At 43.6% G+C, this 26,730-nt stretch overlaps 1 protein-coding gene and 1 pseudogene across 1 annotated transcript in view; both read left to right on the forward strand.

Annotated features, from left to right (window-relative positions):
* Positions 1-887: 887 nt before the first annotated feature.
* MFHAS1 (multifunctional ROCO family signaling regulator 1) overlaps positions 888-26,730 on the forward strand; it is a 32,070-nt gene continuing 6,227 nt past the window's right edge. The window contains exons 1-2 of the mRNA XM_066618303.1: positions 888-4,185; positions 25,676-25,966. Coding sequence (XP_066474400.1) covers positions 888-4,185; positions 25,676-25,806 — 3,429 coding nt within the window. The 3' untranslated portion in view covers positions 25,807-25,966. The remainder of the gene's footprint in view (positions 4,186-25,675; positions 25,967-26,730) is intronic.
* Positions 20,651-20,771, forward strand: LOC136643456 (5S ribosomal RNA; annotated as a pseudogene).

Here is a 26,730-nt window from a genome sequence, read left to right on the forward strand (position 1 = left end):
TTGCAGCTGCACAAGTACTGGAAAGTTTGGATAGGAGTGAACCCTAAGAACCCAATCCTATGCAAGTCTCCTTAGAAGCAAATCCTATTATGGAACTTAATCTCAGGTAAGTGTAGATAGGATTGCAGCCTAAATTCTTCATAAATTCAGCAGTCTGCAGATGCTCACTCAACTCAGTGCAATTCTAGGTGTGTCTACTCAGGTGTAAAAACAATTCCAGTGAGTGTAATTGGATCTGTCTGTCTATTCTCAGATCACAATAGGGTTGCAGCCTGAATGAATGTCAAAACAAGTATAAAAGAAACCCTGTATGAACGAGGTTGCAGGTGTGTGTTTGTGAGAGAGGATGTGAGGTTGCGGATGGGTGAGGTGATTGTGAGCCCAAGCCTATGCGTGTCTACTCAGAAGTCCCATTATAGCCAACGGGGCTTACTCCCAGGAAAGTGTGGCCAGGACTGCAGCCTCTGTGGGCCCTTCTGCGGCAGCAGGGAAGCAGCGCAGCGGCAGCTCCAGGCTGGCGCGCCCTCTCTCCCTCCAAGGGCGGCTCCGGCCAGGCGTGCTGTTACGCACCGAGGGGCGGTGCCGCCTCCTCCTCCGCTCCAGTCCCGGTGAGGGAAGCCACCGGCGCCGCCTGGCTGGGAGCGGCCGCCCAGAAGAAAGGATGCTCCGGCGGCGGAGGAAGCGGGAGCTCCCCGCGGCCACGCGCTCCCTCAGCCTCCACTAGGCAGAGCGCGGCACCTCCTCCTCCTCCATGGCGAGCGCCGCGGCCAAGCCCCGCGCCGGGTTGGCGCGGCGCGGCCCGGCTTGCAGAGGGACGCCCGGCGGCGGCGGCGGCGGCCGGGCCCCAGCCGACCCCCGCCTCGCTGCCCCCTAGGACGGCAGCGGCGATGGCCGAGACGGAGCGGGCCGCGGAGGCGGCCCGGCTGTGGCGAGACGCCGCCCTGCGCGCCAGGAAGCTGCGGGGCGACCTCCGGCAGCTGGAGCTGGAGCTGGGCTCCCGCGAGGAGGGCGGCCCGGAGGCCGAGCCTAAGTCCCCCCAGCCGCCCTCGCCCCTGGAGGCGCTGAACCTGAGCGGGCGCGGCCTGGAGGAGCTGCCCGAGGGCTTGTGCGCGGCGGTGGGCGGCAGCCTGCGCGTCCTCTCGCTGCGCAGGAACCGCCTGGCGCGGCTGCCCGCCGCCGCCGCCCTCCGGCACCTGGGCCGCCTGGCCGAGCTCGACCTCAGCCACAACCGGCTGCGCTGCCTGCGCGACGACGGCCAGGCGCTGGCGCTCCTGCGCGGGCTCCGCAAGCTCAGCCTCAGCCACAACCAGCTGGGCGCAGGGGGCGAGGGGACGCTGCCCGCGGGCCTGGGCGCGCTGCAGCAGCTGGAGGAGCTGGACCTGAGCTTCAACCGCCTGCGCCGCCTGCCCGAGGAGGCCCTGGCCCGCCTGCAGCAGCTGCGCACCCTGGACGTGGACCACAACCAGCTGCCCTCCTTCCCTCCGGCCCTGCTGGAGCTGGCCGCCTTGGAGGAGCTGGATTGCTCAGGCAACCGGCTCCTGCAGTCCCTGCCCGAGGGCATCTCCTCCCTGCGGCGGCTGAAGATCCTGTGGCTCAGTGGCACTGGCCTGGTCGCCCTGCCCGAGGGCCTGTGCCAGCTGGGTGCCCTGGAGAGCCTCATGTTGGACGGAAACCACCTCAGAGCCCTGCCCGCTGGCTTTGGCAGCCTGCAGCGTCTCAAGATGCTCAACCTCTCCTCCAACCTGCTAGCCGACTTCCCTGCGGCTGTGCTGGCGCTGCCTGGCTTGGAGGAACTCTACCTGAGTCGCAACCAGCTGACCCTCCTGCCTGCTGGGCTCTGTCAGCTTGCCCAGCTCCGGACACTGTGGCTGGACAACAACCGTATCCGGTACCTGCCCGACTCCATTGTGCAGCTTCATCACCTGGAGGAGCTGGTGCTGCAGGGCAACCAGATTGCCATCCTGCCAGAAGGGTTTGGTCAGCTCAGCCGAGTCAGCCTCTGGAAGATCAAAGACAACCCACTGATACAACCCCCCTATGAGGTCTGTATGAAGGGCATCCCTTATATTGCTGCTTACCAGCAGGAACTGGCCCACTCCCAGCCTGCCCTTAAGCCCAGGCTCAAGCTAGTCCTCATGGGCCTGAAAAATGCAGGGAAAACTCTGTTAAGGAAGTGTCTCATGGAGGAAGAAGAAGAGGAGCAGGGGCACAGAGATCCCTCCTTGGTTGCAGTCAACAGTGATTCTGGGAAAGCCCAAACCAGGGGGTGCTTTTTCCAGTCACTGAGAGATCTTCCCCAGCCTCTGTCCCCAAAAGCACAGCCAAAGCATTGCCCCATTGTTGAGCAGCCAGAGGCTTCCCCTCTGTCAGTTTTGCCCTTGAAATGTTCTCACTTAGGCTGTGCCTCCACTGAGCAGCGCGATGTGCTCTTTGATGCTCCCCCCAAAGCTGCTGGGCAGACCCAGGTAGGACATTTAGCTGCCAAGCAGCAGCAAGATGCCTCACGACCCCCATCACCTAAGGTAAATGGGGAAATGCACTTAGGCTATTATCCCCTGTCCAGGCCCATTGTGCCTCTAGCTCCACCAGCAGCAGGGCTGCTAGGCAGCCGCAAAGGCATAGAGGTGACAGACTGGACAGCAGATGTGGAGAGAGGCCTGACTTTCATTGTGTATGAGTTGGCAGGCGATCCAAGCTATGATGTGATCCAGCCCTTCTTCCTCTCTCCGGGTGCCCTCTACGTATTGGTTGTGAACTTGAGCACTTACGTGCCACAGTGTTTCTATCCATCAGTGGGATATTTCCTTCACTGGCTGGGAGCAAAGGTGCCACATGCGGTGGTGTGCATGGTGGGTACTCATGCAGACTTGTGCGCTGAGCGGGAGGTGGAGGAGAAGTGCTTGGATATCCACCGCCAGATTGCTCGGCAGGAGAAACATGACTATGAAGGCCTCCAAAGTTTGGCTCAACAGGTGGATGAAGCACTTGGGCAGGATTTTGATCTGCGTTGCTCCAGCCCCCATGTTGCCTTTTATGGAGTGTCAGACAAGAACCTTCGGCGCAAGAAAGCTCAGTTCCAGTATTTGCTCAACCACCGGCCACAAATCCTCTCCCCTGTGTTGCCCATTGGCTGCTGGGACTGCTGCCAGGTGCGCCGTTTGCGAGATAAGCTTCTTTCTGTGGCTGAGCACAGAGACATCTTCCCCAATTTGCACCGCGTGCTTCCCCGGTCCTGGCAGGTATTGGAGGAACTTCATTTCCAGCCACAGGCGCAACAACTGTGGCTTAGCTGGTGGGACTCGGCTCGCCTTGGCCTGCAGGCAGGACTGACTGAGGATCGTCTCCAGAGTGCCCTTTCCTACTTGCACGAGAGTGGCAAGCTGCTGTACTTCGAGGAGCATCTCACCTTGCGTGAATACGTTTTCCATAATTTGCCCAGGCTCATTGACATTCTCAACGTCTTCTGTCAGCGGGATGCCACAGTCTTGCTCCAGAAACTGCTCAGTAATGCCCATGTGGATGAACTTAAGGCCACACAGCTCAACCACTACGTGGAAGGATTTTTGCTTCACGGATTGTTGCCTGCTCATGTTATTCGCCTGCTTCTCAAGCCCCACATCCAGAGCCGAGAGGATCTGCAGCTCATCCTGGAGCTGTTGGAAAAGATGGGACTCTGCTATTGTGTCAATAAGCCCAAATCAAAACCCTTGAATGGAGCCACTGCATGGTACAAGTTTCCCTGCTATGTGAAAAATGAGATGCCCCATGCAGAGGCATGGATCAATGGTACCAACCTGGGTGGTCAGTCTTTTGTTGCTGAACAGCTGCAAATTGAGTACAGTTTCCCCTTCATCTTTCCACCTGGGTTGTTTGCCCGCTACAGTGTGCAGATTAACAACCACGTGGTCCAGCGATCCGACGGAAAGTATCAGATCTATGCGTACAGGGGGAAGGTACCTGTTGTAGTAAGTTACAGGCCTGCCAAAGGCATCCAGCAACCAGATACTCTGTCTATTGCAAGTCATGCATCTCTACCAAATATATGGACAGCCTGGCAAGCCATAACTCCACTAGTGGAAGAACTGAATGTGCTGCTTCAAGAATGGCCAGGCCTGTACTATACCGTGCATGTCCTCTGTTCCAAGTGCCTTAAAAGAGGGTCACCCCACCCACATACCTTTCCAGGTAAGAAATCTTAATTGTTTTAATGTTGTATTTGAGCATAGCAAGTGTGTCAGTGGGTGGTAAACTCTTTCTGTGGGTGGATGCAGACAAGCGCACATCTGTGTCTGGTGCAAAGTAAAATCCCACTTGCCAGCATCATGCTGATGGCTGGATTTCTACAGGAGCTTAACCTTATGTATGGTCATATAGAAATCCTTGCCCACCTTGTAGAAATCCAGCCAGTGTTTCCTCCTCCCAGGTGAGGAAGATAATTTTGAAAAAGATAATTCCTCACCTCCCAGGTGAGGAAGATAATTCCTTTGATTGTGCTGGAAGTGTGGTAAATTTTTTCTCAGTGCTTAGCAGGACAATATAGAGACCATTGTGCTAGATACGTGCATCTGATTGGTAGTAATTCTCCTTACTCTTTGGGAGGAGGATGCAGGTAACTAGATGACCATACAGATGACCAGATTATTCTAGAATAAACTCTGGTATTGCCCTGGAGTACCTTGATTATGTATTATCCTGTCAAATGGTAAATTGAAGTTTCCCACACTTCTGCTGGAGATGTGTGGTAAAATGGCTGTCTGGTATCTTTTCCAGGAACTGGGACATTTTGACCTTCTTTCTCAATTGGCTTTCCAAGTGGACAGTGTGAGCTACTGTGTTGCTAAAAACACCCACCTTTCTTAAGCTATTTCTGCCCAGTGTTGCATTTATGCGACAGGGACCAAATGTGTACACCTGTGGGCCAGGCAAAAATGGGTTAAAATGAACAAAAAAGCCTTCATAAGGTAGGGGACCAGATTTCAGTCATGGTGAAGTGTGAGGGGGAGTTAAATCACCCTCACCTGAAGCTGATTTTTTGCCAAAGATGGTACACAAAGTGTTTTGGACTACAGCATGAGGGAAAAGTATTGCGCTCCCTAACCCGCACCACAATCTTGTCTTTTAAAAAAAATGAAAGTTGGAAGCACAATGAGTGTGATTTGGCCCTGAGTTAACTCACCTCTTGGTAAGCAGTCATCTGTGTTTATTATTTGGCACATAGCATTCTGAGAGAATTCTGTTCAGTCGCCTTTTAAACAGCTGAAGCATATGATGTTGTATGAAATGGTTAGAAAAACTGGGTAAATGGCTGACTGGTTTACCCCAGCTGGCTTCTGCGTGTCTTTAGATATACTGTTTGTGTTCGTCTTATTATGAGATCTGTACTCTTTTAGCTGATCTCCTTCAGACAATTTTGCAACTGTGTGCATATGCTTGAATTCAGAACTTGAGCTGCTGCTCTCAATCTAACAGGCCTGCACAACTAACAGCCCATCATCAGGTAGAATGCAGCCTACCAACTATGTATTGTGTGACCTGGCAGGTGCTTGGGAATCTTGTGTTCCTCCCCCATTATTTGCTGCATTTCTGAGACTGAAAAACAAGAGCAGGGGTTGTCAAGTGCCTGGTAGCCCATACTGTGCAGTTGGTGGGTAAGTTGTATAGGTCTGGTGAATGTATTCTTATTCTTAGAGATGCTTGCATAGGGTAATGTCTTTTTAAGGGGCAATTAAAAAGCGACTGGGGGTCAGATTGACAGGTTTTTCAGAGTTGTAGATCATTTGACAAAGGTGCCATTACCTGTGGCATGTGTACTTGTCTTGCTGTGGGAAACAGGTTTTGTAGAGTTTTCTGTTAAAAGAACACAAATGTTGTTCAGAGTTGATTGTGGAACACAAGAAAAGGGTTAGTGTGTACAAACGTACACTATGGGCAGGAGTTCTGGTCTAGAGGGTAGAGCCTCCATTAGCCCGAAGATAACATCAGAAGGTTGCCAGTTCGAGGACACTGGCAGCTCCCTGAACAGCTGAGAATGGCTAGACCTTGAAGCAGCTGACAAGCCCAGTGAGATGTGTCTTGGCTGCCCTCCATGTGAGAGATGGAGCTGCTTGTCAGCCTGCGTGGGAGAACTGGAGGCCAGAAGTGAGACCAAACCAGGAAGATCCATTCTGAAATGTTGTTGGTTCTTGAAAGAGAGAACCTCTATGATTGTAAAAATCCCCTTGAGGGATTTAGAAACTCATTCCTATATAAACCGCCTTAAATAAAGTCAGAAGAGTAATCCGATGACCAGAAAGGTGGTATATAAATACCTAGTTATTATTATTAATATTATGGGTAGTGCCTTTCAAACCACTGTAAATTCTCTGTAAAACCTATTGTTTGTCTTATAGCCTACAGCCTGAAACCTTGGGTGCAGTTCCATTGATGCTTTTCTACCTTGGGTGTAGTTCCATTGGTACTTTTCAACAAAGTTAAAGCAATTTATGTAGCAAAATAAATGGAGTTGATATACATCAGTGGCAAAATAGTGATACTTAGCATTTGCAGAGTGCTTTCTCAGTGTGCTGAGGGGTTCATATGTATCTTGATGGAACCCTTTCAGCAGCCGTGTAGGTAATTAGTATCTCTTTATTGCAGCTGCGGAAATGACACTGAGAGGGAGTGGTTTGCCCACTTAGGCCATCTAGTGGATTTATGTTAGAGGTGAGATTCATACCAGCGAAGTCCTGATTCACAGCTTGGTTTCTTAGCAGCTATACTGCACCATCTCTCAAAATGTGGGGTGGCACCCCTTCCTTTCCCCGACTGCTGTTGGAAGAAGGCTGCTGTGGTGATTCACAGATAGAAGTTTTAGGTGTGATCAGCCTTAATTCCCCCCCAACCTGAATTGCCAGGGCAATTGAGTGTTGTACAGGATTGTGTTCAATCCCATGCTGTTCTACATCTGAACATGGTGTATTTCAATTAATTTATCCTACCCTTTTCCTTTCTGTGGTTGTACCCCCAAATTCCTCATTTTATAGAACTTCAACAGTTCAGTTAGAGAAGAGAAAGTGTTATTTATTGAATACTGTACAACTGCTAGTTTTGTTTTGGGTGTTATCTGGAAACAAAACACGATATCTTTGACTCTGAGGGTTCAGACAACCTAGGCGCAAGATATAGTCAAGCTTGCTACATGTAGTATATTAGAGTCATAACATACTGTGTAGTTAGCTACACAGGATGGGATTTATTAATGCAATAAGGGAAGAGCCATCATTATGATGGGAAGGGAGGTTCATAGTGTGTGTCTCTACATACTCTGTGCACAGAGAGACATAGTATCCCTGTTCATTGCGTTCCTGAGTCTATACTGAGCTCTCTTAGTGTGGGCTCTCATGCATGTTCCTGCCAAATATTACATAGAATTTTCCATACATCAGGTGACAAATATGTAGTAGAATGGTAACCCTTACGATTTTCCAGCCAGTGGAGGCAGGGGTTCCCCACCACCATGATGGTGGCCTTGTCCCCAACAAAAATGTTTCATGTTTTCCCCTTAAGAATAAATAGCAGCTGCTCACTTATATGGGAGAAAGTAAAGGGTGTAAAGAGACACTGCCAGGGTGGGACTAAATCTGCCCCAGGTGATCCCATGACTGTATGGTTTGGTCTTCTCTCAACTGTGTCCCATAGGGAGCCACTGAGAACAGTCTCACCCTGGGTTTTTTTCCTTGGTGGATGCTAGGATGTGTTGGGATTCTTACTTTTTCTTGTCTATAAACAGAGAAGTAGGCTGTGATGGATTTCTTTTTCTTTTAGAAGATACAGTGGCTGAATTTGCTGGAATGGTGTCTTGGTAAAAATCTGAAAATTGCCCCAATATTATGGTCACCCTGCATACCAATGAAGAGTGACCCTGAGTCACTGCTCTGGAGAGTTGCAAACTGGACAAAAAGAATGCATATCTCCTAGGTTTTCATTTGTGTGAGAGAGAACAAATTACCAAAAAGAGATGATGGTTGGATGGTGACTCACAGCTCTCTTTAACGTGATAGCTGGAGCTGGTGGTGGGTTTTGAACTATTTGCTTGTATGTAATGGGTTGAGTCAGAACACCAGAAGAGTATTTTTGGCAAGCAGGAGCCGTGCACTGGCATAAAATCAAGTCAGACTTCTGACCTTAATAAGCAATGTGTTTTGGGACTTTTCTTTCTTGTATGAAAGTACTTGGGAGTATGTTTAGAAAGATGATAGGAGAAATTTTTTTTATCTTTTTACTTAACTCAATTGCTTAGAATTTCTTTCTAGTGACTGTTTGGCCTGATTTGCTGTTGCTACTACACCTAGAGTATGCAGGGAAGTAAATTCAGGATGAGTAGCTTCAAAAGAGTCAGGTTCATGATAGACATTTCATGTGGCAAGTGCCTGCCACATGAAAGTGCCCATTTCAATTATTTTTTTTTGCAAAAGTGGAATTGTGAACTTTCCAGTATCTTCTAAGCTATGGTTCTGGGCATTTTCATATTCAGAAAGGATTTAATTATAGTGACATATTGCCAGCATGGTTGTGGTGTTAGATTGTTGATCTGAAAGACTTGAGTTGAAATTCCCACTCAGCAGTAGAGCTTAGTGGGTGAATATATGTGTAATGGTTACTGCCATTAGCCAGGCCTTTTTACCTTGTAGTTGCTCCCCATGTACAGAGCACACCCTAGAACGCACCTAACACTTTTCTGCTGTGGCTCTTTGCATGTATGGTGGACAAACTACCCCAAAAGACTGGTTGTTCACTGTTGCCAGTCTTCTCATGCAGGACTTCCTGAAAACTCATGAGGAGCCAACTCAGCATTCCTAGAACCATACTTCATAAACCACTGCTTTTTAGCAAGGTCTTGTGCATTATTGTTATATTTCTCTGCTTCCATAATGCTTCAGGAGCTATTCTTTCAAAAACAATTGACCTTTCAGTTTGACTAGCGAAGCAAAATGTAATTTGTGGTGTTGTGGCATGCTGCTCCTGAAATTTGCAAGGAGGTGACATGAAAAGAGATATAAATATGTCCTTCCAGAGAATAACTCTGTGAACTCTTATTTCACAATGTTATGGTAGTACAGTAATTATATTCTATATTTCAAGTGTTCAGTCTCTGCATACATTATCTTAATATAAATAATCCTATAAAGCAGGGCAGTATTAATGTCTCCATATTGTAGATGAATAGGGATGAGTCGTGATTTAAATGGAGAACTTCCTACCTTGCAGCTCCCACTCAGCCATTAAGGTAACACCTCCTCTCTTGTACTTATAGCTTATGCTGGCTAAACATCCAACAACTATTGTCATAGGTGTCGGTGCAGAACCCTCTACTCTTGTTGTCTGTCTTATGTGAGACAAAGTAAATTCAAATGAATGTGCTTCCTTGTTCATGAGGAATTCTTGTGCAGCAGAATGGAACGTAGAGTGAGATGGAATTTGGGGACAAGAGATGTATGATCAAATGATGTGATGGTCATCTAGATGTAGTCACACCTCAGCTGAACTACCTGTTGTCCCGTAATTATAATTTTTGCATTTCTTAGGTGGGTATTGTGAAGGTAGGTAAGAGATGGTGTCTCACAGAAGCTTAGGTACAGGTATGAGCCAGGAATTCCTCAACACAAAATTATACTACTTCTGTAAGCTTGTTAAGTGTTCCAATTTTATATACTTGTTAGATATTAATATTAAACTGCTTGTTATGTATGCTTACAGTGAGTAATATAGAGCCATCAAATGCCAACAATGTATGTTTTATAACCTGACTGACCAAAGTTGAACACGTAATCATTGGCAGTAGTTTCTCAAGCCTAGTGGCCAAGGAATCCAGTAAACGACAGCACACTCTCATTAATCTACCCAAAAAATTAGTCAGGAAGAAAAGAGCAACTTCAGTAAGTAAAGTTCCTACTCCCATCTAAATTTCTTTTTGGAAATTGGCATCTCCTCAGAGTTGCCTTTCTGTTGTTAGGTATACAACCTGCATTCAGGCACTGACAAATTTGGTTTGGCATGGAGCATAAGTGTATGGAAACTAGCTGAACAAGCAACATTATTATTAAAAATATTTATATACCGCTTCTCAGCAGGAATAATTCACAAAGCAATTTACATAATAAAATAAATCAATATATGCTATAACATGGTCTAACATGTTAAAGTATAACATGAAGCATAAGCTGAAATCATTCAAGGTCAAGAAGTGCCCAGAGGATACTGATTAAAGGCTCTGCTATTTTCAGGCTACCTTCATCATTGGATTACAGAAAGCAGGAATTCCTATCTCGAAAGAGATTAGTGAAGTCCTAAAAAAATTATTTTTTGAAATACCCAGATACGTTTGGGTTTAGGACCATGTAGTTCAACAGGTTGCCTGTGAGATAGGAGCTTTAGAAAAGGGAGGAGGATAGGTTTTGTGGCATGATAGTACAATGTTGGATAAGACTAAGGGACTCTCTACATGCAGTTGTGTGTGATGAAGCCCAACAGCCTAGTTATGAACCTAGTAGCATGACATAGATCCAAAGATCTACTTAAGCATGGCCACTGGAATCTTTTACTTCTTCCTTTTGAGTGGCAGATCACCATGCTTTGTCAAAAACTGCTCCTTAACTCTGCTTATGAACAGTTTCATGTAATGTTTTTAGCCCCTAAGGCCATATTCCAAGACATCTCTAATTGTAAACATTGCCAAGTCTACTAGGGATATGGGATGATTCTAACAGTACACAATAGTTGTCTTAATTTGATTTTCAAGTATAACTTTATGGAATGTTTCATTATTTCTAGACTGCCTTGAATGCTGTATGGCAGAAAAGCAACCTAGAAAAAATGAGAGAATGGGAGTTGGGCTAAGAATTGTAGGTATCAAGTGGTTCAGGGCAATCTGATAGCTGACTTCCTGCCCACATGGTTTGCTGACCCACTTCAAATAAAGGTTTCAGTCTTTGGTTTATGAGGGAGCCATAGTTTGTATTTGTGGATATGCAATTCTAAGCTCTGGATAAAGCCGACAAAGTCAGGTGGGGGGATAGTTTGGGAGTAAGTTCCTTTTCCCAAATTTGCCTGCTGATTTAAAAAAGCAGTGTTTGTGAGGAGCCAGCATTACTTTGCACTGGTGCATTGTGATGTAGGAGCCCCTGCTTGGAGGGATAGACTACAGGTTGGGTCTGCGTGGGAAATGCAGTCACTTAATTTTATAGCATAGGAGTGGGACCGGCATGGCGGGGGGAGGTGGTGTGCGAGCTTTAGAGAAAGGCTAGCAAAATATTTGAGTATCTCCAAATAAAAGTGAGCCTCTGGGTTAGCAATGCAGATTTACTGCACTTTCCACTTAGAGCTGAATGAATTGAGTTCAGAATTCCGCTTTTGGAATGTCTTGCTGATTTAAGATCACCATGGTTGGATCATTCAGTTATGAGGCAGCTTGTCCCAGGGACAAATTTTACTTGTTGTGGAAAGGGCTTTCAGAAGACCACTTTACACAGATAGCCACTTATCAAAGGAACCCTTTGAGGGTTTGCAGGAGTGGTTTCCCCCCCCCCCCCATATCTTCTATGGTGCTCTGAAGTGCATAAAGTGAATTATGAAAGTTGTCTGAATTCTGCTCCCAGATATTTGCCCTTCATAGCAATATGACAAGAGTCAGTAGCTGGTTATACTGCAATAGATCCTGTGCCACCTGTTGATAAGAGTATAGTGGAGAATTGGTTAAGAAACAGAGGGTGATGTTGTGCTGTAGGGTTCGAGGAGATGTCTCCGAACCTGTCACTTGAAGCCGGAGAACTGTGAATAGATCTGCTCACCTTGGAGATTATGTGTAAAGCACTTACTTCTCTTCCCCCCTTTCTTATAAGAGAGAGGATGTAGCAATATGAAAATAGTCAGTAGAACAAGCTGATTTACACTGGATATCCTAGGAATTAGTTCAGGCCACAGTGCCACACCTTCACTATTTTGTCAATTAATGCAGAGCTAGAGACCTGAATGACAGTTGTCTGTACACATTGATCTGGAATAAAGTATTAAGTTTGTTTTTAAACCTTATGAGGTTTGGTGATTGAAAGCAAGCATTGCTACTTGAAGCACCCTGGAAGAATGTGAAGAACAAGCCCTTTGATTTACCAGTCAATTATGTGAAGAGATGTTAGTTAAGGAATTAGGACTGATTGGTTAAATGGTTTTGAGAAAGTTCTCTAATGTGCAGAAAATTGATCTTATCCTGATCCAATTTAGTGACTATGACAGTAGAATTAATGGTTGATGTTGTTCCAAATTAATGTGTGCTAAAATCATATAATTGTGCAAATAAACACATGCAGCTATATTTCTGGTTCATCTAGCTACTTCCTATGTGTATGCCTTCACACTGCCTGTTGAAGAGATAGATGTGTGTAAGTTTGTTCTTATAAAGGATTCAGGTAACTCCCTCTGCTTAAACTGCAATCCTACGTGTGCTTCTTTGATAGTAAATTCCACCAATGTCAGAGAGGGCTACCTCCTAGTTAACATGAACAGCATGTAGTTAGAAAGTATCCTATCATGGAAAAAGTTCCAGTCTAGTTTTTTTTTACTCTGATGTGGTAGTTTTCCACACACAGAAAACTTTTTGTATACAGTATTGTTGCAAATGTAGGTATTAAAACAACAAACAAAATTGAGGAACCTTTAAGGGATAGATACATTACCGACAATAGTTGGGAAGTTGGACTTCTGGGTTCATGACTTGCTCTGATACTTAAATTCATTGGTTCCCAAACTGAGTCATACCTCCCTTGGGAGCCATGAAATTTTCACGAAAAAACCACTATCAACATATAGGTTTGTAATTCTAATGGGAAGTCATGGCCAATGGCTCAGTAGGTCAAGGGGAGCTATCAGTTGAAAAAGTTTGGGAACTGCTGCTTAAAGCAGTGGGGAAAAAACACATTAGTAGCCTTTGTGAAGCTGCTTTATTTATTGAAGTTTTTATGAAGTGCTTCATCCAGAGCCATCCCTTGGTTAGGGCAACTGAGATGGCCACCCTGAGCCCCATGCTTTCATGACCAAAGGGCCATAATAGGGGGCTCCACAAAGGTTGCGTTGCCCAGGCCTGCAGACTATTAGTAACGGCCCTGTCTACATCTCTTTTCTCCTGAAATGAAAGAAATCAATGCCTCACCTGCCCCCTCCGCCATAGCCCTTTGAAAAGCGCCACTGCTGCTCTGTGAGGTGCGCAAGCACTCGCATCCCATTTTCCAAAAATGTTTTGGAGCCTCTCATGGAAGGGGTGTCCAGAATAGAAGGACAAAATCTTTAAGGGTCTCCATAATGAGCAAATGCCATGTTGAGCTAAAAGGAGTAGTATCCTGAACCGCCTTGGTGTTTGCCTTGGCAAGGGAAAGGTGGGGTAGAAATTTTTAAAATATCTCAGTACTGTTTAGTACCATTCAACTGAGAGGTATATAATTTGATATAAAAATATTTAGGGAGTCAGTTCCATGTGTTAAAGTTATGATACTACTTTGATGAGGGGCAATCTTTTTAGAAAGCTTTATCAAAAGTTAAATCTCTTCACTGTCAGAGATCTGACCTACAATTTGGAAAATAGTTGAGAAAAAGCACTGTGGTACAACCCGCAGAATACACATGGCAAACTACATGACTGAATGCGGCCACGTGTCCAAAACAAGATGCAGCCCTGCTCTACGTATAGGCAACTAGAATATCAAGGAAGTGACTAGATTAAAATGTGCTCTGGCATCTTGAATTGACAATTAATTGTGAAATGGAAAAATATTTCAGTATGGTGCATGGGACAGTCAAATGCCCTAGTTGAGAGTATCAGTTTCTCGGCCTAACTGAAATGATATGGTGCAGTACTAAAAAAAAATTGTTTAAAAAATAGTGCTTAGGATTTTTCTTCTAAAATGGTTTGCTTAAATTTGGCAGGTTGAACAGATTTCTTGGTAGCCACCTCCTTGTAATATGAATTGTGTTTTATGTTTACAAGAGATCTTATCAGTAACGTTTAAATGAATAACAGACTTCCCCAGAACAAATCCAAACTGCTCCCTGCAGTGTGCGTGCGTACGTGTGTGTTCTTTTTGGACTTTTGTATGTGTTTTCATAACATACTTTCCTCTAGATTAAAAGGAAATCATAGTTTGGCTGCCTTTTTATCAGAGAACCAAAAAAAAAAAAAAACAACCCCCAAGAAAGTTGTGAAATATCTTCATGTAGTTGCATAGCTTAATTAGCTCATGGTGGCTTCTGTGCTCCAAAAATTTCTAATGGAGACTGCACAATATGTCGAGTGACAGAATAGTGTCTGTTCAGGGTTGCTGGGTGGAACAGGGGCATTGTTGACTATTTGAGAGATGCATACAGTGGGAACCAGGGAGACTACCAGGTTCAGCATTTAATTTCTGTCCACATACAGCATTGTTCACTTATACAGCTGGTTCCGGCCATGCCACCCCATCCCTGCCTGCACCAGTCATTAAAGCAGTTCATTTTCTGTCCTGTAACTAAAGCCTGGGAGAAAAAGGTAGGATTAATTAAACAGTATTGGATATAAATATTTAATACATTTGTGTTTTGGAAGTTGGCAGTTTGCCAATTGGCTTTGAGAGATTTGAAGAATCAATTACTTTATAATACTTTAACTGGGTAAAAGAAAATGTATTTCTGTGGCAGACCTGGTTTATATGATTCTTTAGCACTAAGCATATCTGATTGCTGGATCAGATTACATTATTCATTCTTTCTCAAAGTGTGCTCGGGACCCACTAGATGAGTTGTGAGCCAAATTCAGGTGGGTCCCCCTTCATTTTAATGTGTATTTTTAAAATATTAGAATTGATGCTACCATAGTATATGACTGCATTTGGGGAAATGTTACAGAGTTGTCCTTTGAACAGGCTACTATGTATATACTTTAACAATAATATTCAATGGGGTTTTCCCCTGGTTAAGTATGAATAGGATTGCAACCTTTGGGATGTTTGGGGAATTTTTTTGAAACAAATCAGTAATTACCTGGGAGGATTCATTATTTTAAATAAATTTTTAAACTTATTGTAAACTTTTAATTTTCTTAGTTAACTGGTTTGGTTTTGTCGTATGAGGGTGTTAAATTTTCCTGCTTGATGTTGTCACTTCCGGTTACAACATCACTGTCAAGTTAATGACATCACTCCAGTGGGTCCTGACAGACTGTCATTCTAAAAAGTGGGTCCCAGTGCTAAAAAGTTTGAGAACTACTGCTTTATGTTATCCTTACGCAAACTTTCTATGGGTACAAATGTATGTCATCCACACACTAATTTGTACCCTTTAAGGAAAAGTGCACAGGAATACTGTGTGACACAGTCATGTTGTGAAAGCTTGGATATGTCGTGCTCGCTTCGGCAGCACATATACTAAAATTGGAACAGCTTGGATATGTCATTAAGAATTGCCTCATTTGGTAAATTATGTAGGTCTGTATCTATTGCATGCTGAAGAAAATTCTGCACCATGAAAAAGTTGCATTATATCACCTGCAAATTATGTAAATTGAGCACATTTGCCTAATTTATCATTTTCTACAAATCTGGTCATTCGGGAGAGGAGCAGTTCTAGGTGCTGAAGTCCTTGCCTCAACTGCTGGAAACGTGATTCAGCCACCCTTCCAGCTTCTGGGATTTCAGTTGAGTATGAAAGCCTGTGGATGATGCCTGTCTTTGTAAAATTAAGGACTAGAAACTTCTTTTTTAAAGGAAAGCTGAGATTCTCAGGAAGGACAGTACCAAACTGTCTCTAGTGCACTCATGATACACCTTGCCTTAAATTACAAGGAGCAAAACTCTGAAGGCGAAGTGCAATCCTAACGTAGTGGAACAGGCAGGCCAACTGGCCTGCGCTGTATCCAGTGCAGGTTTGGTGCAGCCCGGGGCGCAACTTGGAGTACAGGGATTTTAGTTCCCTTACTCTGAGCAGTGCGATAGACACCCCATGGGGCTACTTGGATCTTCATGCACAATTTTGCTGGCACAGATCCAAATGGCCCAATGAATGCAACTTGGGATGGGGGTTGGGATCCAGCCTGTGCTGTTGTGGCCATCCCCACCCCCTCTTGGGCCCAATCTGCCCCCAGACTGCCCTCCCCCCACCCTGAAACCCCCCCTCCCTGCCTCTGTTCCTCCTACCTGCGCCCTCTCCCACCCCTGTGCCAGTCTGTCTGGTCTGGCACAAACCTACCTCCTCTTATCCTACTTCCAAGTCATTGTGAATGTGCTTTACAGTTTGTTTGCAATGACTATCAGCTGGCACAAGTGACTTGTGCTGGCTGGGGGGTGGGGGGTGGGTGGGAATTAAGATTGCAGTGTTATATTTACTTTGAATTCTCACTTATTATTCTATTGGGATGGATCCAAAACTGGTAACGAGGTAGTGCAGGAAGTATTAGAAAAATTTCTGATAATCTAAAACAGTGTTTCTCAAACTATGGGTCGGGATCCACTAGGTAGGTCACGAACCAATTTCAGGTGAGTCCCCATTCATTTCAATATTTTATTTTTTATATATTGGATGATGCTACCATGGTATGTGACTGCATTTGGGGAAATGTTACAGATCTGTACTTTTAACAGACTACTGTGTATATTCTTTTCACAATGATAGTAAATGGGACTTACTCCTAGGTAAGTGTGGGTAGGATTGCAGCCTAGGATTGTTAAAAATATTCCTGCTTGATTATGTCAATTCCGGTTATGACATCACTTCTAGTGAATCCTGACAGATGCTCATTCTAAAAAGTGGGTCCCGGTGCTAAATGTGTGAGAACTACCGATCTAAAATATTGTAGTTAGTGGGTTTAAAGTTTAGATTGTACAGGTTTCAGGAAAGGAAATTTAATAAAAGACGTGATAGTTTTAAAAAGTAATTTAGAATTAGTGTTCCTATTTGTGGTGGGTTGTCCTCCCCCCCCTTGCTTTGTTGGAATTTAAGAGTTTACTGATAGTTGCTGGATTTGTTCCTGTTCCTCAGGTGGGGGGGGGGAGAGAGGAAGTTTAGAATGGTTACAATGAATATATAGCAATATTGTACTAATTACAGAAGGAATTTCAGTTCACCCTGAGGGTTAAAACTGAGCTTTATGGTTCCAAGTAAGTGCTTCCTTCTATGCTTTATCTTGTAAGGCTGTTGTTAGCTTCTAACCGCCATGACCCAGCTATATAATTATAGCAGCTTGCAAAACTGGCTGAATCTAAACACAGAGCACTTTTCAGATAATCATCTCTGATGTACTCCTACTTGAAGGAAAAAGTGGTTAGAGGTAAAAGACTATTTAAGTTCGCATTTGCTGTGATTACTGTTGTAGCTGCAGTTGTATAACTCATGACGACATTAATCCTTTGCTGTTAGCAGTAGATTTAAAACTCTTCTAATCAGTGTTCATTTTGATTGTTTGGTGTGCTTCTCTGTTTTGTCCGCCCCCGCCCCCCCAGTAACAAAACATCTAAGTTTACAGATCTGGGAAAGATGATATGGAATATTTTGCTTAGTGCTTCAGCAATCACTGATCTACTTGAAAACAGAGGAACTAGTACTCAAGATGAGAGCATACTTGTCTAGTTTGGTGTCCTAACTGTACATAAATCTTCCTTAGAAACCATTTCTTTCAATAAGTGAAAGATAATGTATGCTTGAAGAACTCTTCAGAAGTGGTTCTGATAACACCTGGTAGAAAGATGCCAGAATGTGTGATTCTTGTTATATAAGTTTTTCTTAGAGGTTCATATCCTCCCTCCTGTCTGCTGTTTATATTGGCCTATGCCAGGGGCCGCTCTGCTCCCCTTGTTTCCAGAGGGGCTTCTGAACCTAGCAGAGGCTGCAAACACCTGTCTATGGCTTCTGTCAGGCTCAGACTGAGCCCAGCAGTAAAAAAAAAAAGTCACTTCTGGTTTCTCCATGGAACTGGAAGTGACTTTTTAAATGCCTTATAAGACATTAAAAATGTCACTTCCGGTTTCACAGAGAAACCAGAAGTGACTCTTTTCACTGCTGGATTCAGAGGACACTCCAGAGGCAAGGGGAGCAGACCCAATCTGTGAATAAGTGAATCTGTGGATACGGGATTTGCAGATACAGGGGTCCCCCCTAGTCTAATGACCAGACAAGAACACAAGGCCAGGCAGGTTTTTGAAACACCTAGGACAGATTACTGCATTGTTCTGTACAAGTGTCTTACCCCTGAAGACTATTTTGAGGGCACTGATGATGCCTCTGATTGGAGAGTAATTTACTAGGAGTGCAGTATATTAGTACTTCATGGTGTGCATTAGCTTCTGGTTTTATTTTTGGCAAAGTTTTAAAGCACTGGATTTTGACCGTAAAGAGCTCTAAATGGCCTAGGATCTACATCCAAGTGACCCTCTTCTTCCCTATTTTCTTTTGTAAACATTTCAGTTTGCCAAGGTGATCTTCCTTAAACGTGACTCTTATGCATAAATAAGAATTCTGAAGGCGCATTAGTATTCTTAGTGTCTGCTGCCTAGCTCACAATGTCTTTTGCTGAAAGTTAGCCAAAGTCTGATCTTGGCATTTTCTGGAAATGATGCAAAATGGTTTAATTTTAGCTGCCGCTACTTCTTCTTTTGGTGGCAGGGGGATAGGCATAAAAATATTGAGGTGTACAGCAAGTCCTTTCGTATAAAATTGATGAGAAAAAAAAATTGATTCCTGGCCAGGACCACTGTCTGTGAAGTTTGCGCATTCTCCCCTTACCTATGTGTGTTTTCTCTGGCCCAGAAAACTCAGTTATTTCAGTGTTTAATATTTAGAAGTGTTTTGGTCTTTATTTTGCATGTTTAATAACATGCAAAAGTTTGGCAATGTCTTTATGACCAGAAATATATTTTAGGAACATAACTCTTGTTTATGTATATCAATTAGCTAACAGTAAAATTAGTTTTAAGTTGTTTTGCTTAAAGTTGCAGTTTCCAAAAACTTATCAACAACTTTGAGGACTTTCTATATATTGGAGTTTGTATTTTAAAAGCTATAATTTTAGTGTGCTAAAATGATGGTGGTTTTTCCTTTCTCTGAGAGAGAGCAGGTAAGAAATCTGAATGAAGATATAAATATATAAACAAAACTTCAAATAATAGCGAATGGGATTAAAATTTTAAAGGCACAATGCTTAGCATTTATATTGTATGTTTCCAGTATTCAAAGCTCCTTGTGTACATTATTTCAGTACATCTTACAACTCTTAACCAAACACAAAAAGGGAGCTCCAGTTTATTATCCCCGTACTATACATGAGGTGGGATTGAGTCTGTGAGAGAGTAGCTTACTTAAGAGCCACCTAAGTAAAATTTGAACTCGGTAGTTATGTTCTCAATCACTTACTAGACCACATCTCATTGGCAGTTGTGCACAAGTGCACCCACCCAGATTCCATTTTATCCTTGGGCTGGCAAGATTCAATATGAGGGCCTTGAGTGGGCATGTGCCTCTCTCCTGTGCATCATAGTATCACTTGGTGGTGGTAAATACATTACCATGGCTAGCCACCATCTACTCCTCAGTAAGGCAGAAGCAAAACTGCTGCTGTGCACATGCTGGGTTTGGCTGCAAAATTAGCTTCAGCTCATAGCAATTTGAGCACTTAGTAAAGGTTGTTCCTCCTTATCTACGGATTTGATGCAACATGGGTCCTGACCCATGTCAGGAGGGCCAACCTGTATCTCCCAGTTGCAACCAGAAGTCTTCCAGTTGCATCCAGGAGGTGATCTGAGGCCCAGGGAGGTCACACACAGCATCGCTGACCCTCAGAAGGCCTTAAAAATGTGTTTGCGGTTTTCGTGAAAACCAGAAGTGCATTTCTAAGGATTTCTAAGACTCAGTGAGCCCTGGCCTCCAACCACCCACCTCCTGAACCTGCCTGATAACCTTCACTTGCTGATTCAGTTATCTACAGATTTCGGTATCTGTGTGGAATATGGGAATAGACTCCCCTCAGATACCAAGGTCCAGCTGTGTTTATAAAATCAATTTCCCAAGGAGTGGTATTAATGTGATGTTTTTCAGAGGAACCAAAGAGGAAAATTTTTCTTTTCAGATCAGTCCAGTGTTTTTCATTCAGTGGTAGGGAGGAAGCCACACTTTCTCTACAACATGATTGCAGTTAGAGAGCAATGCTGTATAATAACACAATGCTCTTCACCAGAAACGGACACAATCATCAACTTTTTGGAGAGCCTTGAATTACAGAAAAAATAAATCTGTAATGCTCAGTTTTGTCCTCTTTAATACAATTTAATAATGCAGTAGCCTTTCCTGCTCACCACTTTTCTATGTAAACAGATCTAATCTTCTAAATCTCTTAAATCTCAGTGTTTCCAATCATTTTACTGCCCTTTTTTGACTCTTCCTCCCAGTGCCTCTTGTTTCCATTGGTTTTATTTTGGAGGGAGTTGTTGATGAAAACTAAGTTTTCAAATCAATGACATTGATTTACTGGAGGGATTTAAATATTTACTGTGCTACCTTGGATTACCTCTCATTTTTGCAGTCTGTTGCCTAAATGTGAGTTTGATTACTACCACTCGTCCATGCTAGATTCAGAAGAAAATTGTGTCTTCATTTTCAGTCAGTATTTCTCAGTAATATTTTGTTACCCTGCACATGCCTGATCTCGTCTGATCTCGGAAGCTAAGCAGGGTCAGGCCTGGTTAGTACTTGGATGGGAGACCACCTGGGAATACCAGGTGCTGCAGGCTTATACCATAGTCTTTCGAGACTGAAGGTTGCCAATCATTTTGTTTTTTAATCTGGTTTCTCTAACTCTATTTTGGGAACCCAGGCTCAATTTTCTTCCAACAGATGGAGATGGAAAATGTAGTGACACAAATTGTCTTTGATATCATTCCAATAAAATAAATTTTTGGAGACTTATTTAGCCATTACTGTGATTTGTTTTGCAAACTTACTATGCACCTTTATTTCATTGCTAGTCCCCTCTTTTATTGAAGAGCTCAGAACACCTTACATATGGTTCCTGGATGGTCTTCCATGTCCCATCCTGGCAGCTTGTAGGATGCAAATCTGCTTTGTTTCAGCCATAGAACTACATCCCATATCTTTAGGGTCTGTATACTGCCTTTCTTTTTAGCAGAAGAACCTAAAGCAGTTTCCAACAAGCAAAATGATTTAGAAATATACGATTAGAGGAAATAGCGAAAATTACCCATATATCTGTTACAAATATGGATCCTGCAGTCTTGGTGAGTGCATTAATTAATATTAAGCTGTCCTTTATGATAAAACTCTGTAAGTGCTTATAAAATTGTATGGCTAAAGTTGAATGGTGTTATTGCTATCCAAATTAATTCCTGTACAAAAATCTTGCATGCTGAGAGGTGTAATGAGAAATATTTCTCTTCTCCTCCTCAGTAAATAATTAAACAAGGTTGCATTCCATAGCTGAATGCTAAGCTATTGGGCAAATCTGGTTACCAAGATGTACGGTGGGAAGCAGAGATCTCAAAAGCTTTGACCTAGAAAAGTATGGAATGGAGAAAATGCATTCAGGGTCAGAGTTTTTGATGCATCTTCCACATAATTTTATTGTAGATTAGCAAAACCTGTGGCTTGTACCTTTAGCTAGTTGGCTATTGACTATTCTGTTGTTCTTAAGAAATGTGAATGGAATGTTTTATCCAGGCAGCTCCATCTAGACTCATAGCAAATGGAATTTCGGACGGTACACTCTGCTAACTTCCTTGAACTTTGCACTCTTTTCCCTGTTGGAAATATATATTTTGTGTTTCTGAATGACCTGCTCGGAATTGTTCAGCTAAATTCAGTACATGTTGTATTGCATTGTTTTCCATTCTCTCCACACCCAGGAGATACTTTCTACATAGACTTGATACCCCAGGAACTCATGAGTACCCAACTCATTGGAGCCCCCTATATGTTGAAAGGATTCTGGGGTTCCTTTGGGCTAGTGTGAGATACAAGAAGCTGATGGGCCCTTGGCCTTATCCAGCAGGGTGGTTCTTATGCTCTTATTACAGAAATTTTTCTTATTTAGATGCTCTAATTAAGCTTTCAAGGAACACCAGGGTCATAACTGCAATAATATAATAAAATAAAGAAAAAGAGTGTGGTGGGCAATAATTCACAGTGGTGGGATAGCAGCATAGAGAATTGAGAAGGACCTGCAAACCCCCCCCCCCCCACACACACACTACAAAATACATGTGTCACTCCTGATGGTCGTATTTTTAGGCTGTGTGTTTGGCATATAAGAACTAGTCCAAAGAGAGGCACTTGTTAGAGGTCTGGCTTATTACCACTGAGTAATTTGTAATTTGTATTATTTGTATATGTACAATTTGTACATTGTACATTTGTACAGTAATTTGTATATGTAATTTGGGAAGTGGGTGTTACCCTGTTCTCTCTATGGAAGTAGCACTTTTATAGGGCTCTGGGCCTTATAAAAGGGTTCCGTTCTAGTCGGACAGAAGGGGGAAGCAACAGAGGCAAGCACTTCACTCTGGCCAGCAATAAGATACTTTTTGCATTTTGTTAGACTGCTACCACTTGTTGCTTTTATAAATTAATAATTAACTCGGGGGGGGGGAATAGAGGATGTTATGGGTTTTCCATTCTTCAGAATCTTTAAATTGAAATTGCTAATGCTTGTTCTAAAGGCAAATGATTCTGCTCAGCCAGGAAGCTGTGGTCTGTATGCAGGAATTTCTGAGGATGTTTCCTTGACCTGTTTAGCAAAGAACATCAGATAAAATTGTTGGGGGTAAATGTTCCTTTCCTTCCTTGCACTATATATGTATGTATGTTTGCGCAACAGGCTATGCCAGGGATAAGTTTTCAAAATGCAGGGAGAGCTGGCAAGGAGAAGATGAGGAAACTGGAAAGACGTGAGTGTCTGTGTTGCCAAGCACTTTGTAAGCCTAGCAGAGTGTGTACACTACACAAGGTCAGGAGATGGGGGGGTGGTTGATGGCTGGGAAAGAGGAACTTGCAACTTCTCTTGAGTTGTGCTGAATACTGTATTCCAATTTGGATCAGACCAGAAACCCTCTCCCCAGCATTACCAGTGTGATGAACCAATTACCAGGCCAGAGGAGCCAATTAAGAGACTTTCAGCGCAATCCTAACTTGCGCTGGAACAGGGAGGCTGGCAGACCTGCCCCGTATCCTGCACCAGTTTGGGGCTGAAAGCGGCTCAGCCTGAGACAAGGGGAATCACTTCACCTTTCCCCAGGGAGAGCCACTGCAGCCCCAGTGGGACTACTCAGATTTGTGCCGCCTAAAGAGGTAGCGCAGATCCAAGCAGCCTGGCGTTGCCTGGGAACAGAGTCAGGATCCGGCATAAGTGCTGGGTCCTGGCCCCACCATCCGCTCTCCCACCACCCGTCTGCCACCTGTCCTCCCTGCCCTCCCTATGCCCCCACTTCACTGAGCTTAACCAGTGCAGACTTACCTCCATACATTGTCACGGAGGCTGGATGAAGCCTCTGTGGGCCGATGCACATCCTTGCACCAACCCAGCTGACACTCAAGGAGGTGAAAACTTGCTTTACAGCACATTTGTGGCCCTCCCGGGCTGGCACAAGGGACTTGTGCTGGCCCAGCACAGTTTTAGGATTGCACTCTTAGCAAAGAACACATTGCTGGGTGTTTAAAGGCAGGGTGTTGAAGAAACTGGCAGTGATCCCAAATCAGCTGACTGTCCCATCCCAGGTCAGTAACATCATTCACACATTATCTTTTGGCTAACTTGATGAGTATGAACTGTGTATGTAGGAGCAAATGAGAGCCTAACTTGCCTAATAAACTCTGCAGGCCTAATAAACTTTCCCATTCCCAGTGAGCAAGTAAAGCAGCTTGTCCTGTCACTTCCTATGAATCAGTTAAGCATTTTTTTTTTTTTAAGTCACTTGCTGGACTCCACCTTCTAACAGGGTGTTAAGACCTGTACTACAGTCCAAAACTCCTTATAGCAACACCCTATTCCATTTCTAACAGTGGGGGTTCCCTGAGGATAAGCATCTTGTAAACCATGGTTTCAGGGAAGCTTCTTCCCTGCTGTTTGGTATCTTCCACCACTGGTTGCCCAACACTGTTTCCTATAATTGAGTGCCTTTAGCTGTGGTGATTGTTGTTAACTGGCTGTTCAAGATAACCATATTCAAATTTAGGCAGCCACAAGTTGGGGAGAGAGTAACAACTAACAGATTTGTTTTATTCTTTTGTGCGCTTCAACTGAACCCTCTCCCCCTCCCCCACGCCTGGTCATTATTAAAGGCTGGATGATCTGCTGTTCTCATTTGGTGAAATTCTTCTATGAATTAGCAGAGTGGAAATGTTTTGTTGCTCTTCCACAGCAGAAAGGTCAGGCAATTCCTGTTTCTGAACTGAAACCACCATGCAGACCTGGGCATCCCATTATTGAGGAAGGGAAGGGTGGGGATAGGTATAAACAGAGGGGGGAGAAATGGTTTTATTCGTGGATTTTGATGTTTTCCGAAGTTAGGAGTGCAGAAAGCAGTGTTACGTGTTTTTATTCAAATTTTACATTACAATTATAAATCTCTTTAAAGTGTACTGGGTAGGTGGTATATTCATGCAGTCCCATTAAATAATAAATAAAAACCAAATAAGACAATTTTTTTGGAGATTTTTTTTTTTTTTTACAAAAAATGAAAAGTGTAGAAAGTGGTGTTAGGTGTTTTTATTTCATTACCTCCATTCTGGATGCCCCCACCTCATGGGCACCTGAATCCACAGATAGGAGGGGACATCTACTCCGCACCCTCTAGAGTTGAGGGGAGGTCTGTTCCCCTTGCCTCCGGAAGGGGCGTATGGAGGGGAAACACATACCTGATCCATGGGTATGGGATCTGTGGATTTGGGCTCCCCCTGTGTATTCACAAAGAGTACTAAACTAGGCGGGTGTGGGTCTGCTCTAGCAGGCGCTAATATTCTTGGGGAAGAGTGCATGTTTGGGATCACTTAATGCAAATTATGCATTCACATTTAAGAGCTGTGAACATTACCCTTGATTTGTACATTTGAGGCATCTGGGTGGACCAAAAGAACTTTTTAAAAAAGAAAATAGGCCATGCAAGACTAAAGTTTGCCCAACCCTGCACTAGAGTATATTTAGACAGGGAGTAAACAGTTTTGTATGTACCTCACCAACTTTTTACCTGATGCATTAATGATAGGTATAGTCAACTCCATTATTCAAGCCTTTGTTGAAAGGCCACAACAATAAATCTCCAGTCCCATCTGCCCCATAAATCCTAATTGCAAACACTCTCCCTTGTAGCTATTTCCTCATTAAACTGCAGGAGCACATGTGTTGATCAGCAGCATCTAAAGATCTTTGGAGTCTCAGTGATGAAGGTGATGGGGGAAGCAATGCTAGAAGTGTGCTTTTTTGTCTAGAGTGGCTTATATATTTAGCAGTTCAATTTATCAAGACAAGAAATTTTGGGTAATATTTCTAGTGTGACTCTTCAAAAGGTTAGTGATGTCTTGGGTTGCATATTTTAAAATCTTCTTGGAAACTTAACCATCTTGCAGTTCTAGAACTGAAACTAGGTATGTCATTGTCTTTCTAACACCACCAGTCTCTTTCTTCCAGGCGAATTGCTGAGTCAGCCCAGGCCAGAGGGAGTGACTGAGATCATCTGTCCTAAGAACGGCAATGAGCGAGTGAATGTGGCTCTGGTTTATCCCCCTATACCAACGGTGATCAGCCCTTGTTCTAAGTGACCTCTGGAAGACGCCTGCCTTTGCTCCTATATAAGGACACACCAAACACCCCTTCATCAAACAAGCCCTTGCTAAGTATTTTTGGAGATGTGCAGCCCAGGAATGGTTCTGATTGTTGGCGGGGGCCTGGACATTGGACATCACAGCTTGGGAAATAAAGGTATAGTGTTTAATGTTTTCTTTTGTGACTTGAGATTTTTACTGTTATTTTCTTTTTACACAAGAAGTATGGATGGACAGTCAGCATTTCAGGAATATTCTTGTTTCTTTTAGAATTTCCACCTTAAAACCTCTTGGTTGAGGTCAAACTGAATGCTTCAGCTGTTTAGGATGGTATATCAGTGCATGGCAGATTTGCAGATATTTTCAAACCTGCCTACGACTCACGTGCTGGGCGAACAGTGTTGGGTGAGAAGCGTCTTTGAGTACCAAATCATAGTCACTGATGTGTTATTGAGCATGTGGTTCTTTTATACATAATCAAGCAGCAAGGAAGATTGGGAAACAGCTTGCACACTACTTCATCTTTGTGCCTGTGAAAAGGAACCACATTGGTACTGTGCAAAGCATGATAGGTAATCACAAAATAGATACATGTTATTTCACCTTAGAATTTGTATCAAGAAAATTCCAACAGTAGGTCCAGAGCAAATAGCCTCCAGAGCAAATCTGAAATTTATTTGCATCTATTTATAATTGTTCGTTTTCATAATCTTAACAAGATTTATTAAGCTAGGCACAAGTGATGGAACTGGTTTTTCTCGGTCAGCAACTAGAACAATTCTAGTGCATAACAAAAAATTCCAGTTTAAGTCTAATGTTTTGAATGTACCAACCCCTTAAAATATCCTAATAAAATTATTAATGAAAGAAGGAATATCATGACTTAACATTTTTATAATGTCCAAGTGATAAAGAGCTGAC

Source organism: Tiliqua scincoides, chromosome 2 (genome assembly GCF_035046505.1).
Source record: "Tiliqua scincoides isolate rTilSci1 chromosome 2, rTilSci1.hap2, whole genome shotgun sequence".
Taxonomy (NCBI): Eukaryota; Metazoa; Chordata; class Lepidosauria; order Squamata; family Scincidae; genus Tiliqua; species Tiliqua scincoides.